Below are 16402 nucleotides of genomic sequence, written 5' to 3'. Positions count from 1 at the left end.
CTTCTGCTTTCTAAATACGATCTCTGGTAGACCTTATGAACAGTGTCAGTAATTCTCAAACTTTCTTGAGGACACCATACTTCCTTGGGTATAGTACACCCAGGAATTCTCTAGGTCTCAACTATTTCCCTATAGCTGTTTAAACTGAATATTTCCTGAAACATGCCCACCTGAAACATACTGCAGGTGTGCAAAGATAATGGAGGTCAGCTATCTTGTAGGGAAAATTGAAAATCAATAGAATAATGTCAAAAAACCTGAGCTTCATATAAAGGTAAAAGTTCCCCTCGCACATAGATGCTAGTCGTTCCCGATTCTAGGGGGCAGTGCTAATCTCCATTTCAAAGCCAAAGCACCAGCATTGTCCGATGATGTCTCCGTGGTCATGTGGCCGGCATGACTCAATGCCAAAGGCGCACGGAACGCTGTTCCCTTCCCACCAAAGGTGGTCCCTATTTTTCTACTTGCATTTTTTACGTGTTTTCGAACTGCTAGGTTGGCAGAAGCTGGGACAAGGAACGGGAGCTCACCCCGTTACACGGCACTAGGGGTTCGAACCGCTGAACTGCCAACCTTTCGATCGACAAGCTCAGCGTCTTAGCCACTGAGCCACTGTGTCATATATGAACTCATATATGAACACCTATATGTATATATGAACTCATATGTATGTATACACACACACACACACACACACACACATATATATATATACACCACTTCATATATGAACTTCCAAATCACTTTTCCAAAACCTGAAGGTAATTCTAGGCTTGTGAGAATAGAGTGACTGAGTCAAAGTCACCTAAGGATTTCCATGTTTGAGAAGGAATTTGTATATGGGTCTTTCCAGACTGATCCAACATAATAACAAGAATAAAATCTGACAGGCTCAATGCAAGAACAACGTAGAATACTCCAGGCAAAGTTCAGTTCTTTATTTTCTTATACCCAATAGACAGAATCTTGCCAGACTAAATCAATACTATTCTCACCCTAATCCTGACTCTGTTCCAATCCAGCTCCAGGCTGTGCTGCTACTGGAGTGGGGAGGGGATGGGGATTTTTCAGTATCCTTCCCCTGCCACGCCCACCAAGCCACACCATGCTCACCAAGCCACGCCCACAGAACTGGCCCACGGCTTAGGGCCGGGGTATCTACGAGACCGCCTTCTGCCGCCAATAGCCTCCCACCGGCCAGTTCGCTCGCGCAGAGAGGGCCTCCTCAGGGTGCCGTCGGCCAGACAATGTCGGCTGGCGACCCCCAGGGGGAAAGCCTTCTCTGTAGCGGCACCTGCCCTCTAGAACGACCTACCCCCAGAGATACGCATGATACCAGACCTCCGGACTTTTTGTCGGGCCCTGAAAACACATCTATTTCATCTAGCAGGGCTGGCTTGATCCTATCCTTGTGGTTTTAATTTGTAATTGGTTTTAATTGGGTTGTTTTAAATTGATGGCCAAAATTATTTAATGTTTTTTAAACTGTTTTTAAATTTTATATGTTGTGTTTTACCGTGGCTGTTCACCGCCCTGAGTCCTGTTGAAGAAGGGCGGTATATAAATTAAAACAAATAAATAAATAAATAAATGTCAGAGTATGAATATTGATGGACTGGAATAGATCAGTTAATGAATAGGCATGGTAACAGGTCAGCCAATGGGGCTTGTTTTGGAATTAGAAACTTAAGGAAGAAGTCTGGGCGTGGCTTAGGCAACTGAGTCTGTGCAGAAGCTCTGAAACAGAAACTAAACAAGTCTGGACTTGCTTGCCTCCTCAGCTCTAAAATGAAACTAGTCTGTCTGCTGAAACGAAACTGGAAACTGATCTCTACTTGTTACCACATTGGAAGAACTCTGCTATTGGTATTGTAAAATTTACTTCATCTGTTATTATGTATATAAAGAAGTTAAAGAATCCTACTGAATCAGTTATCTGTGTGTGTTTCTGGATTTGATTTTTGCAAGAAACTCTGATATGGTACTTGTCCTGCCTTTCTCTTTAGAATGTGCTCCCCCATTCCTGGGAAACTACCATTTCACTACAGTCCATCACACCAGATCCCTCTCTGTAGGCATCCTCATTCACCCAGGGGTGAAATCCAGCAGGTTCTGACAGGTTCTGAAGAACCGGTAGCGGAAATTTTGAGCAGTTCAGAGAACTGGTAGTGGAAAATTTGAGTAGTTCGGAGAACTGGCAAATACCACCTCTGGGCTGGATCCAGAGTGGGGTGAGAATGGAGATTTTGCAATATCCTTCCCCCAGGAGTGGGGAGGGAATGGAGATTTTGCAGTATCCTTCCCCTGCCATGCCCACCAAGCCACACCACGTCCACCAAGCTACGTCCACAGAACCGGTAGTAAAAAAAATTGGATTTCACCACTGCCTTCACCTGATTATACAACACATAATTGACTCTGATATCAACCAAGGATTCTTACAATTAATCAAAGGTATTAAAAACAGACAGATTCAGCTTACACGGAGAGATTGTTGCTGTGGTTTGTTAGGATGACAATAACGTGGATTATCCCTCCAAGCAAACTGGGCAAGCCGAAAGTGTAAAGAACTCCACAAGTATCATGGATTTTGAGTGCTGGATCCAAGCGTTTCTGAGTTGATAGGAAGAGAAATGTAGAAAAGGCAACACACGATAAGGTTTTGGAATCAGAATTTACAACGATCAACGTTTATTTATAAACATATAGCCTACATTTGTATTAATTTTCTTGCAGTCGCAAAGCAGGGCTTTAAATAGAACAGTCTGCAGGCTACTTTTCACAGAAATGTGGAATGCAGAGGACTTGGCCACGTGGACCGTGTGAGCATTATCATAACTACGGAAAAGACTAGCACATATCCGGGACATATTCAAGAAAAGTTCCTCCAGAAAGCCAAAATTCTAAAGCGTCCCAGTTGCTTGTTCCATAACCAGCAATGAAAAGGTTTAAAATAGGGAGGGTCACCTGTAAACAGGCCATGCCAAGGACAGAAATTGTGCCTGCTGCCAGACCCAAAACCATTGCAATCCAAGGCTGTTGGATGTCGGAAGCAGAGAAGCCAAGGGCAACCCCACCTGCCAGCGTAGCATTCTGGATGTGAGCCTGAAAAAAAAAGAAGAAGAAGAAGAAATCAGAGCCAGGGTTTAAGCTGAGTGGCTGCTTTCTCTTCATGAAAGACAAAATAGCCTTGGAATAGCTTCAACCAGGATTTCATTTACTGTATTTTTCGGAGTATAAGACGCATCTTTTTCCCCCCTAAAAGGGGGTGAATATTTAGGTGCGTCTTATACACCGAATGTAGCCCCACCCACCCACTGGTCCCCACCCTTTGGCCTCTGCCTTGCAGCAGTTACCTCCTTGCAAGCAAACAGCAAGAAAAAACAGCTCCTTTCAGCTTCAGCACAGCCTAATTAGCACAAATTGATTGGATCGGCCTCCTGACTCTCAGCTGATTTGCTCTCAGCTCTTTTGCGCAGGGCTCTGCTGCTTGCTGCAAAGAGGTAAATTGCTGGAGCAGATTTTTTTTTCCCTTGTGCTAATCAAGCTAGGTTGAAAACGAAAATGAAAGTAAAGCAGGTTGTTTGCTGTTTGCTGCAATGAGGCAAAATTGGGCAGAGGCAGGGGGAGATTTCTTTTTCTTCTTTTCCTCACCAAAAAAGGTAGGTGCGTCTTATACTCCGAAAAATACGGTATGGACTTGTAACATCTTTTGCCTTTCAAGGAGGTCAGAGTGGTACATATAATGTCTCCCTTTATCTTATTGAAGGAATGTAGACCTATGGCAGGGGTCAGCAACCCACGACTCTGGAGCCACATGTGGCTCTTTCATCCCTCTGCTGTGGCTCCCTGTCGCCGGTCACCTCCACAATTGATAGGGCTTTCGGTTAGGACAGGTAGAGAAAAAAGGATGCCACACTAGGGGAAGACTCTCTGGTGGGGGAACCAGTCTTCCAGTCGGCTTCCAGTTAGGACCTTTGTGGCTCTTAGTGTTTAAGGTTGCCGATCCCTGACCTATGGGAATGGGGAAGGAATGGCCAAAGAATTAAGGGAGGACTTCGAGAAAGAATTAACACAGTCCTGAGAAAGAGGAAAGGATGAGAAAGAAACTCAAAATAACCTTAACCTAATTATCTAGCGGTGATTAAGGGACACGGTGGCTCAGTGGCTAGGATGCTGAGCTTGTTGATCGAAAGGTTGGCAGTTTGGCGGTTCAACTCCCTAGGGCCACGTAACGGGGTGAGCTCCCGTTGTCCCAGCTTCTGCCAACCTAGCAGTAAAAAAATGCACGTAAAAAAACGTGAAAGCACGTAAAAAAATGCAAGTAGAAAAATAGGGACCACCTTTGGTGGGAAGGTAACAGTGTTCTGTGCGCCTTTGCATTTAGTCATGCCGGCCACATGACCACAGAGACGTCTTAGGACAGCGCTGGCTCTTAGGCTTTGAAACGGAGATGAGCAACGCCCCCTAGAGTCGGGAACGACTAGCACATATGTGCGAGGGGAACCCTTTAATTATCTAGCCTCACTCATTCTAAACCAGGGTTTCTCAACCTCTGCTATTTTAAGGTATTTGGACTTCAACTCCCAGAATTCCGCACACAGCATGGCTGGCTAGGGAATTCTGGGAGTTGAAGTCTACATTAAGTCTACAGCTTAAAGTTGCTCAAGTTGAGAAATGCTGTTCTACACCAGTGTTGTGCAACTTGCTCCTCTCCAGATCCACTGGGTGGCAGCTTCTTGCCCTGACACCTGGAGGGTTACAGGATCAAGAATACTGCTCTTCTGGCTAAGGAGACAGATGCTTCTGTTCTGTCTCACCATGCTGAGTTTTCCATTTTTGCTGGTTGCCATTGAGAAAGAGAAAGCCGCAATGGTGCTTGTAGCCATCACAAAGTAGGTGTTGTAGATGGCAGTCCATTTCTTGTCTTCTTCCGTGATCAGGGCAGAATTGAAGCTGGGCCAGAAGATCCAGAGAAAGAGGGTACCTGATAAACCACAAGAGAGAAAAATGGTTAAACTCTCAAACCCAACCGAGCTCCAGTTCTCATCATTCTGGGAGGAGAGCCATTGCTACTCTAGAGCAGTAAAGTCTGGAAACACTTTCTCTGACAAATAAATAACAGCTTGCAGCCTCTTAATCAAAGTTTGATTAATTAAAACATTTGGATGTTTTTTAATCTTTGAGCCTAAATTACTTAATCTGTTTCTTAATAGTTTTTAACTTCTATATGTATTTGTATTTATTATGGCTGTTCACTGCCCTGAGTCCTTCGGGAGTAGGGCGGTATACAAATATGAAAAATAAATAAATAAATAAATAAATAAAGTTGTTAGTTTGACAAAGGTGCTATCTTTGCTTCCAGTTTTTAGCAGTCTCTTTCATCCAGATGACCTTGCTGGCAGGGGGTTGGACTAGAAGACGTCCAAGATCCAGTGGAGTTAAGGTTTCAGGGGGGGAGTTAGTAGTCTGAGGATAAGTAGGTTAATCTACCTTGATTGTTAAATGAAATACCTTGTATTTTGCTCTGGAAAGTCTGGGGGGGAGGGGGGGACGAGGGGAGGGAAAGGGTGGGGGGAACATGGGGGGGAAGAAAATTTTTGGGTGTTTTTTGTAAAACTTTTCAATAAAAAAAAAAAAGACTTCCAAGGTCCCTTCAAATTCTGTTATTCTGATAAGGTCTTGCATTAGGCACCATGCCTGTGGAGAATGCTAAAGAAAGGACAGATTATCTTCTCAAACAAATCAAATCAATGTTTACAATTCGCCATTCCTTGCAACTTCTCCAAAGACATATAGACCTAAATGAAGTGTCTGATTCAGGGGTGGGTTCTACTTAACTTTACTACCAGTTTGCAATGGGGCCGCCCACACGTGCATGCTTTGCACGCACGTGCGCACTTCTGCACATTGGCAGATGCTTCCTGATGATGTCCGGGTCAGTGGGCGGAGCCTCCCGCTGGTTTTACTATCGGTTCTTGCGAACTGGTCTGAACCGGGGGCAGTGGGTTCTAAAATTTTTTACTGCTGGTTCTGTGGGTGTGGCTTATTTTGTGGGCGTGGCTTGATGGTCATGTGACAATTCTTTAGGATTTAGCAGAGGTATTAGTCTACCAGGCTTTTAACTGCTTGCAGAGCTGTACCGGTCTATCCATTTATTTTTGCAGGCACTGATCTACTCATGTATTTTTGTAGGCACTGGTCTACTCATTTGTTTTCTTTTAACACTGATCAGCTGTAGGGCGGGCCTTTGAAGCCCCGCAAGAGTTTAAACAGGTTTTTTCCCTCTAGCCATCAGCTGGGACTCAGGAGGCAGCAATAGACTGGGGGTGGGGCCAAATAAAAGGTTAGAATAATGCGGGGGTGGGGGGCGAGGGAGGGCCAGAACTGGTTCGGTGACGTCATATCGTCACCGCTACTGGCTCGGCGGAACCGGGAGGAACCGGAAGGAACCCACCACTGCACCACTGGTCTGATTTGATAAGGAATGGAAACATGTAGTCCAGAAATACGGAACTTTATAAGCCTGTGACTTGCTTCTGCTTATCACAGCACTTCTCTCTAGCAATTTCCCCCTGTGTATCTGGCATACCATGAGCAAACTACCAGGGTTAAGGCTGACAGCTTTGAGTTGTAGAAGTCTACAGGTGTGATGGGAATGTAGTCAGGATTCCCAAGAGGGACAGGCTGCATTCCAGAGGAAGAAGAGACAGCAACGTTTAGATCCGTGATGGCGAACCTATGTCACGCGTGCCCAAAGTGGCACACAAAGCCATGTCGCCCGGCACACACTACCTTGCTTGTTTGTCTTCTCAGTTTCTGGCACGCATGCACACGTGACGATCAGCCGTCCTTCAGACGCGTGGCACTGTGGAAAACCAGTGTGTGCATGCACTCCAGAACCCGGAAGTTCGGCTTTTCCGGAGTGCGGTCCCTTTGTGCGCACGGCAGTGCCGAAAACTGGCCTGTGCATGTGTGCTGGCCAGCTGATCGTCGGGCATGCATGCACGCTAGAACCCGGAAGTTTGGCTTTTCAAGAGCGCGGCCCCGACGAGCGCGAGCAGGTGCTTGCGCGTGGGATGTTTCCGCACGACCTTTTCGGCACTTGGCGCTGAAAAGGTTTGCCATAGCTGGTTTAGATACTTTGGTTGGTAGGAAGAGGGTCAAGACAGCTCCTTCCTCAAGTTTCTCAGAGTGTATCTTTAATGATGCAAATACTTTGCTCCAGTTTGGCAAGATTTCTGTCAATAGGTGAGGAACAATAAAGGAAACTTCTTAGAAGAAACTCCAGCGACTTTCTTGGTTTTTGGAGCCTGACATCAGGTCCACTAGATGGCAGCAAAGATTTCGGTTTTCCTGTGTTTCTTTGCTGCCATCTAATTGACATCTGGATGTTTTGCAGCCCAGATCTGGAAGCGCTAGTATTATTGTCCCATCTTTGGATACTTGTCTCTTTTTTTTGTTAATCTATGCTGAACATTTGATCTATCAGTCAGAGTAAGTGGCAGAACCAGTATTCACTCAAGGAGCTTTGTAACCCAATCTCCCTTTGCAATGTTGTTTGAAGAGAAATAACAGGTGCAAGTGGCTTATAATTTATGACGGACATGGAAGATTGCCTACATTAAGTCTGGAATTCACCCTGGCAAAGAGTGGACTGTTCTGTCATCTATCCTTCTATCAACCAGGGATCAGAATAAGTATTTCAAAAGATGCCTCTGGAAAATGCTGATACCAGTATTTCATATTGCTCTTTTCGCCGGTTTCTCTACCTTGATAAGTAGATTTGTACATCTTGGTTATTCCTCTAAATTTTGGGCCTCCGAGTTCCATGGGACCTCATCTGTTCGTTCCCAAGGGAAGGGAAGCAGACGGGAGAGATTCTTTTAATATAGGTGGAACCAGTGGTAGGATTCAAGTAATTTAACAACTGGTTCTCTGCCCTAAAACCAGTTTGCCAAACTGCTTAGAAAGTTAACAATCGGTTCTCCCGAAGTGGTGCGAACCGGCTGAATCCCACCACTGGGTGGAACGCAATAAAATAGCTAACCTGAAACTTTCACGTGTGGATCTGTTTGCTTGCACCCCCAAAAAGGGCGACATTATATATTACACTATGCTACACCAACCCAAACCACCCATTGGCAGGCTTAATACAGTGTATAAATCCACTCCTTGACTTGAGGTAACTTTTGACTTAAATTAACCCCTGTATGTTGACAGGTAATCCTCACTTACCAACCATTTATTCAGCAACCATTTTAAGTTGCAACAGCACTGAATGAGGGGTACTTACAACCAGTCCTCAAAGTTCCAGCTCTTGCAACACCCCTATAAGATTGGACAACCATTTGTTGGAGATGGTATTGGGTTTCCTGCCTGAGGAGAGGGTTGGGCTAGAAGACCTCCAAGGTCCCTTCCAACTCTGTAATTCTATTCTGTTCTGTTCTTCTCCACTACCCTCCATTCCATTCCATTCCATTCCATTCCATTCCATTCTCCCCTCCATCCCATCCCATCCCCTCCCCTCCCATCCCCTCCCATTCTACTCTATTGTCCCCTCCCCTCCATTCCATCCCATCTTATTCTCCCCTCCATTCCATTCCATTCTCCCCTCCCCTCCATTCCAACCCATCCCCTCCTCTCCTTCATTCCATTCTCCCCTCCATTTCATTCCATCCCATCCCATCCCATCCCATCCCATCCCATCCCATCCTATTCTATTCTCTCCTCCCCTCCCCTCCATTCCATCCCATCCTATTGTTTCCTCCCCTCTATTCCATTCCATTCTCCCCTCCATTCCATTCCATCCCGTCCCATCCTATTCTCCCCTTCCTTCCATTCATTCCATTCCATTCTCCCCTCCCCTCCATCCCATCCTATTCTCCCCTCCCCTCCATTCCATTCCATTCCATTCCATTTTCCCCTCCCCTCCCCTCCTCCCTCCAATCCCATCCCATCCCATCCCCTCCCATCCTATCCTATTCTCCCCTCCATTCCATTCCATTCCATTCCCATTCCCATTCCATTCCATTCCATTCCATCCTATTCTAATTCTATCCTATCCTATCCTATCCTATCCTATCCTATCCTATCCTATCCTATCCTATCCTATCCTATCCTATCCTATCCTATCCTATCCTATCCTATCCTATCCTCAGGTGATTGCAATTTGCCACCTTCCCTACCAGCTTCCCACAAGCAAAATCCATGGGGAAGCTGGCAGAAAAGGTTGCAGGTTGTTCTGCTAAGTCCCCCAATCAGCCTCCTTGTGCTCATGCATGACCTGAGCCAGTCTCCCCCTCCCCCGCCCCCAGGGCTTTCCCCACACCCTCTGCGGCACCCCTGCACTTTCTTAACACGCAACTCCTGCCACTTGCTGCTTAAAAACTAGCACATCTTGAGGGTTGTGATGGCACTTTGGCAACCCTGGAGTTGCTGTTGCCGCTGCAGTCAGGAGCTGTTGCATTTTATGGCCTTTTAGCGCTTAGCGATAAGAATCCTGCTCTCGATTGCCGTTGCAACCCAAGGACGACTTTAACAATTAAGCCACATTTTAAATAAAAAGCATCTCCCTGGATGCTTAATTCCTATTATTAGTTTTCAAGGAGAGACATTTTCAGCCAACAGTGGGAGGCTGATAGGTTGCAGGCAAGATCCAGACACCAGTTGGATGGGTGTTCCCTGTCCTTGACCTTCTAGGAAGCAGGGAGTCTGTTTATCTCTCCCTGAGCAGAAAGCAATGGCTCAGAGCTCTTTCTAAGATAGGTTGCTCAGAGCAGAGTCATAATCCACCCCAGACAGGGCTCTCTGCCAAAACGTAAATAAATATCAACAGACCAGGGCTTTTACAGCTCCATCGGCATTCTCTTTCATGATCTGTCCATTTATCTGTAACTGTACTTGCACAGTATGATAATCTTTCATTAAAGGAACCATGGACAAGAGTGTCTGCAGAGTATGCTCGGGCAAATCAAGATGACAACCACAACGGTATGATCAAAGCTCCACCTGTTTTTTTATGTTTGTCATATAAAAGGTAAAGGTTTCCCTCGCACATATGTGCTAGTTGTTCCCGACTCTAGGGAGCGGTGCTCATCTCTGTTTCAAAGCCGAAGAGCCAGCGCTGTCCGATGACATCTCCGTGGTCATGTGGCCGGCATAACTCAATGGCAAAGGTGCACGGAACGCTGTTCCCTTCCCACCAAAGGTGGTCCCTATTTTTCTACTTGCATTTTTTACATGCTTTCGAACTGCTAGGTTGGCAGAAGCTGGGACAAGTCACGGGAGCTCACCCCGTTACGCGTCACTAGGGATTCAAACCGCTGAACTGCTGACCTTTCCATCGACAAACTCAGCATCTTAGCCACTGAGGCATATATATATGCCAGGATTTTAAGCATTTTAACTAACAGACTTTTAAATGACGCGGGAAAACACCCAAGATTTTAACTTTTTACATATATATATGTATGTATGTATGTATGTATATGTATATATATATGTATATGTATGTATGTATGTATATGTATATACTGTATGTGTGTATATATATATATATATGCGTGTGTATAATGCGTGTGTGTGTGTGCGTGCGTCATATATAGTGTGTCATATACCGTGTCATATTCAGCGTCCATAAAAACAGGCAGAACTTGGATAGCACTGTTGTGGTTAGTTGTTTTTAACTTTTCTGCCCATGCCCTGCAGGCATCCTTGATGGATTTAGTAACGATCTGTAGAAATCACTGACCGCTAGGCCAGTTCAGAAGTTCTTTTACACTTGCTAAATTATCTAATCAATACTGTGTGTGACTGCTTCGCCGGGAAGTTTGTTCATCTGCCAGACGGAATTCTCTGCCTTCTGCGTTATTGGAAGAGAGAATCCCTAGAAGAGCAATGGAAGAGGATTGACTGAAGGAATATGAGACGTTCCATCTGGAGAAAAGATGATTGTTTGAAGGTGTGATAACCATGTTCAGCAGTGGTGGGTTTCAAAATTTTTTACTACCGGTTCTGTGGGTGTGGCTTAGTGGGCATGGCATGGCTTGGTGGGCGTGGCTTGGTGGGCGTGACAGGGGAAGGTTACTGCAAAATCCCCATTTCCTCCCGATCAGCTGGGACTTGGGAGGCAGAGAATAGATGGGGACCAGTCAAAATTTTTACTACTGGTTCTCCAAACTACTCAAAATTTCCGCTACCGGTTCTCCAGAACTGGTCAGAAACTGCTGAAACCCATCTCTGATGTTCAGGTACTTAAAAAGAGAAGCTGCAAAGAAGATGGCCAATTCTTTTCCATGGCCATAGAAACCAGGGTCAGAAATAACAAAGCCGGTTGTAACAGATTCAACTACCTAAATCAGAGTTTCTCAACCTTGGCAACTCTAAGGTGTTTGGAGTCCAAAAGTTGAAGTCCGCATATCTTAAAGTTGTCAAGGTTAAGAGACATTGACCCAGATTTTCTTGATGATAAGATCTGAACAACAGTAGAAAATCTGTTAACCGATATTGTAAGTCCTCTATCTTTGGAGAGTTTTGTAGAAGTTTGGTTTTCTCACCCTCTGCAGATCCTCTCCTCCAATTCTGCAGTTCTGTGATGATCAAATCTGTGCCCCTTTTCATTTTTTAAGCATGCCAATGTGAGATCCATCTGAGATAACAAATACAGGTAATCCTTGACTTAAGACCACAACTGGGACCAGAATTTCCAGTGCTAAGCAAGGCAATTATTAAGTGAGCCATGCCCAATTTTTATGATTTTTGCCATGTTGTTAAGTAAAGCACGCAGTTGTTAAGTGAATCAGGAAGCCGTTCACCGAATCCGCTGTGGATTCAGGATCCGCCATTCCTCTGTGGACTTTGCTTGGCGAAAGTCAGCTGGGTAACTATCACAAATGGTGATCATATGACCCTAGGATGCTGCAATCATTGTAAATCATGCTGGTTGTAAATCATGCTGGTTGGCCACACCTACCCTGATGCGGCCCTCAATGAAATTGAGTTTGACACCTCTGCTCTTGAGGATCCAAGCGCCAGGGCAATCTCAATTTCGAAAAGTTGGCCTGAGTCCAGATTGGAAGAGATCTAATGTCCTCTATAAAATCCAGCAACTGAGTCACCATTACTATCAATACACCTCTCCGCGTTAGCAGCTAAATTGCCAGAGTCATTCTGAAATAAGAGACAAAAGTCAAATGCCAACTGCTGAGCAATATGTCCTACGCTGGATGTCATGCAGCTGGCCAACACGGGAACCTCCTAATTTGGTGGGCATGCATTTGTTTCGGCCCCACGAAGGGCGCCATTTGACCTTTTCTCATGCCTAAATCAGACTGCTTACCCAGCACAGCAAACATATTCGAGATGGCTCTGGATCTTTCCTTCTCAGCTTTCCGACTCAGTGAGGAGTGGTAGAGCATCCAGGAGACCATTAAGCCAAAGTAGGCCCCAAATAAGTGGACGTGCATCACACTGACGTGGCTCTGGATCTGTGGACAGCAAAAGCAGTCGCCATTTCTTATGTAGTCAAGATGGAGGATGGTTTTTACGTGCCAGCCTGTAGTGGCTTAATATGAGGGAGGAAAACTTCTGAAGGGGTGATTAATCTTTCTTTTTTGGAATTGCTCCCCTGGGTATTTTAAATTAATTCTCTGCTACAGTATTTTTGAACCTCAGCAGTTTTAAACTGTGTGGACTTCAACTCCCAGAATTCCCCAGCCAGCATGGCTGGCTGGGGAATTTTGGGAGTTGAAGTCCACAGGGCTTAAAGGTGCTGAGTTTAACAAACACAACACTAAGTCATCAATTACAATTTGTAGTCCACCCTGGCTGGCTCCTACAATATGCTAAATCGCACCCAGAGCAATTTTTCTTATTAGTGCAAGATCCCTGTGCTTATGACTTTGATTTTTTTGGGGGGGAAGAAAAAACACAAGAAAAAAAAGAAGCTGAAAATATTCCATATCTATAATAAAAGGTGACAGTGTGAAAGCTCCCGCTAGCCAGCCAAGCAGTCCCTCCCACATCCAGGACATGCCTTCCTTCTGCCCTTTCCAAAAATATGTAAGTGTTGAAAGGTAAAGGCATTTAAAGTGCAATTCCACTATTCCTGCCCTCTGGTCATAAACTGCAGCTCACAGCTTACAAATTACAATACAGGTAGCCCTCGACTTACAACAGTTCATTTAGTGACCGTTTGAAGTTACAATGGCACTGAAAAAAGTGATTTATGACCATTTTTCACACTTATGACCATTGCGGCATCTCCACGGTCATGAGATTTACATTCGGATGCTTGACAACTAACTCGCATTTATGACGGTTATAGTGTCCCGGAGTCATGTGATTCCTCTTTTGCGACCTTCTGATCAGATTCACTTAACAACCAGGTTACCAATTTAAAACCTGTGGTGATTCACTTAACAAATGTGATGAGGGAAGTTGTAAAATGAGGCAAAACTCACTTGACAAATGTCTCACTTAGCAATATAAATTTTGGGTTCAAATATGGTCATAAGTTGAGGACTACCTGTATCCTGTTCACACTGTACGCAAAGTCAAAATCAAGTTGCTAGATTAACCTGACCAGTCACTTAGGTTATATGTTATAAAGTAATGTGAAGTGTGAATTAGTCCAGGGGTCTCCAACCTTGGCAACTTTAAGACTTGTGGACTTCAATTCCCAGAGTTCCTCAGCCAATGAATCCTGGGAGTTGAAGTCCACCAGTCTTAAAGTTGCCAAGGTTGGAGACCCCCGAACTAGGCCACTGATTTGAATACATTCTGGCAAAGGGACAGCTTTGTACCTGCAAAAGATTCACAGCCATCCACCTGTTGACGGTGAAGACGGTCACTTCCACCACAGCCATCAAGGTCAACTGCATGAGATTGGCTTTGCCAAGTATTGCGCCCGTTGAAATCAACACTGTGGTGATGCTCATAATGGCAGTTAAAATGCTGGTGGGAAGAAAGAGAGAGAGAAACCAGCAGGATGTTATGAGATGATGAGATTCTTTTCCAATCAGATCTAGAGAGTTTTCTGCTTTCCCTATGGCTGTTTTCTTAAAGAATAGAATAGAATAGAATAGAATAGAATAGAATAGAATAGAATAGAATAGAATAGAATAGAATAGAATAGAATAGAATAGAATAGAACAGAACAGAACAGAACAGAACAGAACAGAACAGAACAGAATAGAATAGAATAACAGAGTTGGAAGGGACCTTGGAGGTCTTCTAGTCCAACCCCCTGCTTAGGCAGGAAACCCTACACCACTTCAGACAAATGGTTATCCAACATCTTCTTAAGAACTTCCAGTGTTGGAGCATTCACAACTTCTGGAGGCAAGTTGTTCTACTTATTAATTGTTCTCACTGTTCGGAAATTTCTCCTTAGTTCTAAGTTGCTTCTCTCCTTGATTAGCTTCCACCCATTGCTTCTTGTCCTATCCTCAGATACTCTGGAGAATAGCTTGACTCCCTCCTCTTTGTGGCAACCCCTGAGATATCGGAAGACTGCTATCATGTCTCCCCTGGTCCTTCTTTTCATTAAACTAGACATACCCAGTTCCTGCAACTGTTCTTCATATGTTTCAGCTTCCAGTTTCCTAATCATCTTTGTTGCTCTTCTCTGCACTCTTTCTAGAATCTCACTCAATGGGTGTGCATGGTGAGTGCCTTTAAGGCAATGTTTCTCAACCTGGGCAACTTTAACCTGCGTGGACTTCAGCTCCTAGAATTCTCCAGCCAAGGGAATTCTGGGAGTTGAAGTCCACAGGTTGTAAAAGAGCTACAATTGCCCACCCCTGCCTTAAGCTAACATGTTTCCTTAGAAGTATATTTACAGAATGAAGAACCCTAATAACACAACTCTTACACACATTGCAAACCTGTGATAGTCCTGTAACCACAAGAAATCATTAAGTCCCTACATTGGTGTAAGGAATGTCACTGCGCCCCTGATCAATCAGAACACTTTTGTTTCAAAAATGATTACTTACCATATTTTTCGGAGTAAAAGACGCACCTTTTTCCCCCCTAAAAGGGGGTGAAAATTTAGGTGCGTCTTATACACCGAATGTAGCCCCACCCACTCACTGGCCCCCACCCTTTGGCCTCTGCCTCACAGCAGTTAACCTCCTTGCAAGCAAACAGCAAGAAAAACAGCTCCTTTTAGCTTCAACACAGTCTAATTAGCACAAGTTGATTGGATTGGCTTCCTGACTCTCAGCTGATTTGTTCTCAGCTGTTTTGCGCAGGGCTCTGCTGCTTGCTGCAAAGAGGTAAATTGCTGGAGCAGATTTTTTTTTTCCTTGTGATAATCAAGCTAGGCGTGAAAACGAAACTGAAAGTAAAGCAGGCTGTTTGCTGCAACGAGGCAAAATTGGGCAGAGGCAGAGGGAGATTTCTTTTTCTCACCAAAAAAGGTAGGTGCGTCTTATATTCAGGTGCATCTTATACTCCGAAAAATACGATAATTGGTAAGTCGGATATAAAAAAGAATTTTGGATTTGGAGCAGTGGTGAAATCCGAACCAGTTTGCTACTGGTTCACTGGCTGTGCATGTGTGCCGTGCGCCAAACGGACACTGCATGCGCATGCATAGTACACGCCAAAAGGAGGCTTGGGAGGGTAAGTAGAACAGCGGGGGTGGGGAGAAATCAGCTGTGGCACACGATTTAGCTTTGCTAGAAAGCTAAACCCTGTTGCACAGCTGATCGTCAGAAATACCAGTACGGAGGAACCAATAGTTTTTTTTAACTACCGGTTTAACCGAACCGGTTGCTAACTACCAGTTTGCCCGAACTGGTAGCATTTTTTTTACTACCGGTTTGCCCAAACCAGTAGTTTTTATCACTACTGGTTCGCCCGAATTGTAGCAAACCGGTAGCATTTCACCCCTGATTTGGAGGAATATTGTTCCCTCAAAGCTAGAGGGAAATGTTAAAAATGGCTTGGCGTAAGTATGTAATACCCTCTGCCATCATTGCTTCAATCCACAAGCAGCCCTCACCTCATTCCAAATCTTATATTTGGTTCTTGACCGTGAAAGAGCTCATTTTGTCTAACACGAGATCATTAAAAGGGGTTAAAAAAAAAAAGAAGAACAGTTTATATGCATTGTGGGTATTGTTTTGAAGAGAGAGGAATTTACTCTTTTTTTTTTTAAAGGAGTCAAAAAGAGGTTTATGGTACTGGTGGGATGCAAATAGTAGGAGATGCCTTCACGGTGATGTGCACATACATTAATCCGCTCACCCACACCTTCTGGGGCAAATGCATGAGCGTGCATGGGGGCAGAAGTGTCATCTATCAGGGTAGAAGATGGAGTGCCTAATTAAAAGGGAGACAGGGTCATTAATTTTGAAATCATAAATAATATGGGCACCTGTGCAAAGCTAAT

At 44.6% G+C, this 16402-nt stretch overlaps 1 protein-coding gene across 2 annotated transcripts in view; it reads right to left on the bottom strand.

The window, feature by feature from the left end:
• LOC139321050 (RH-like protein) overlaps positions 1-16402 on the bottom strand; it is a 28173-nt gene that overhangs the window by 3433 nt on the left and 8338 nt on the right. For both annotated transcript variants that reach the window (XM_070949657.1, XM_070949658.1), the window contains exons 3-7: positions 13806-13956; positions 12341-12488; positions 4821-4987; positions 2968-3105; positions 2483-2613 (exon numbers count right to left, since the gene is read on the bottom strand). In XM_070949657.1, coding sequence (XP_070805758.1) covers positions 2483-2613; positions 2968-3105; positions 4821-4987; positions 12341-12488; positions 13806-13956 — 735 coding nt within the window. The remainder of the gene's footprint in view (positions 1-2482; positions 2614-2967; positions 3106-4820; positions 4988-12340; positions 12489-13805; positions 13957-16402) is intronic.

Source organism: Pituophis catenifer, unplaced genomic scaffold (assembly GCF_029215685.1).
Source record: "Pituophis catenifer annectens isolate HBS135680 unplaced genomic scaffold, rPitCat1.0.hap2 SCAF_9, whole genome shotgun sequence".
Taxonomy (NCBI): Eukaryota; Metazoa; Chordata; class Lepidosauria; order Squamata; family Colubridae; genus Pituophis; species Pituophis catenifer.
This window is presented reverse-complemented; position numbering and strand designations above follow the sequence as displayed.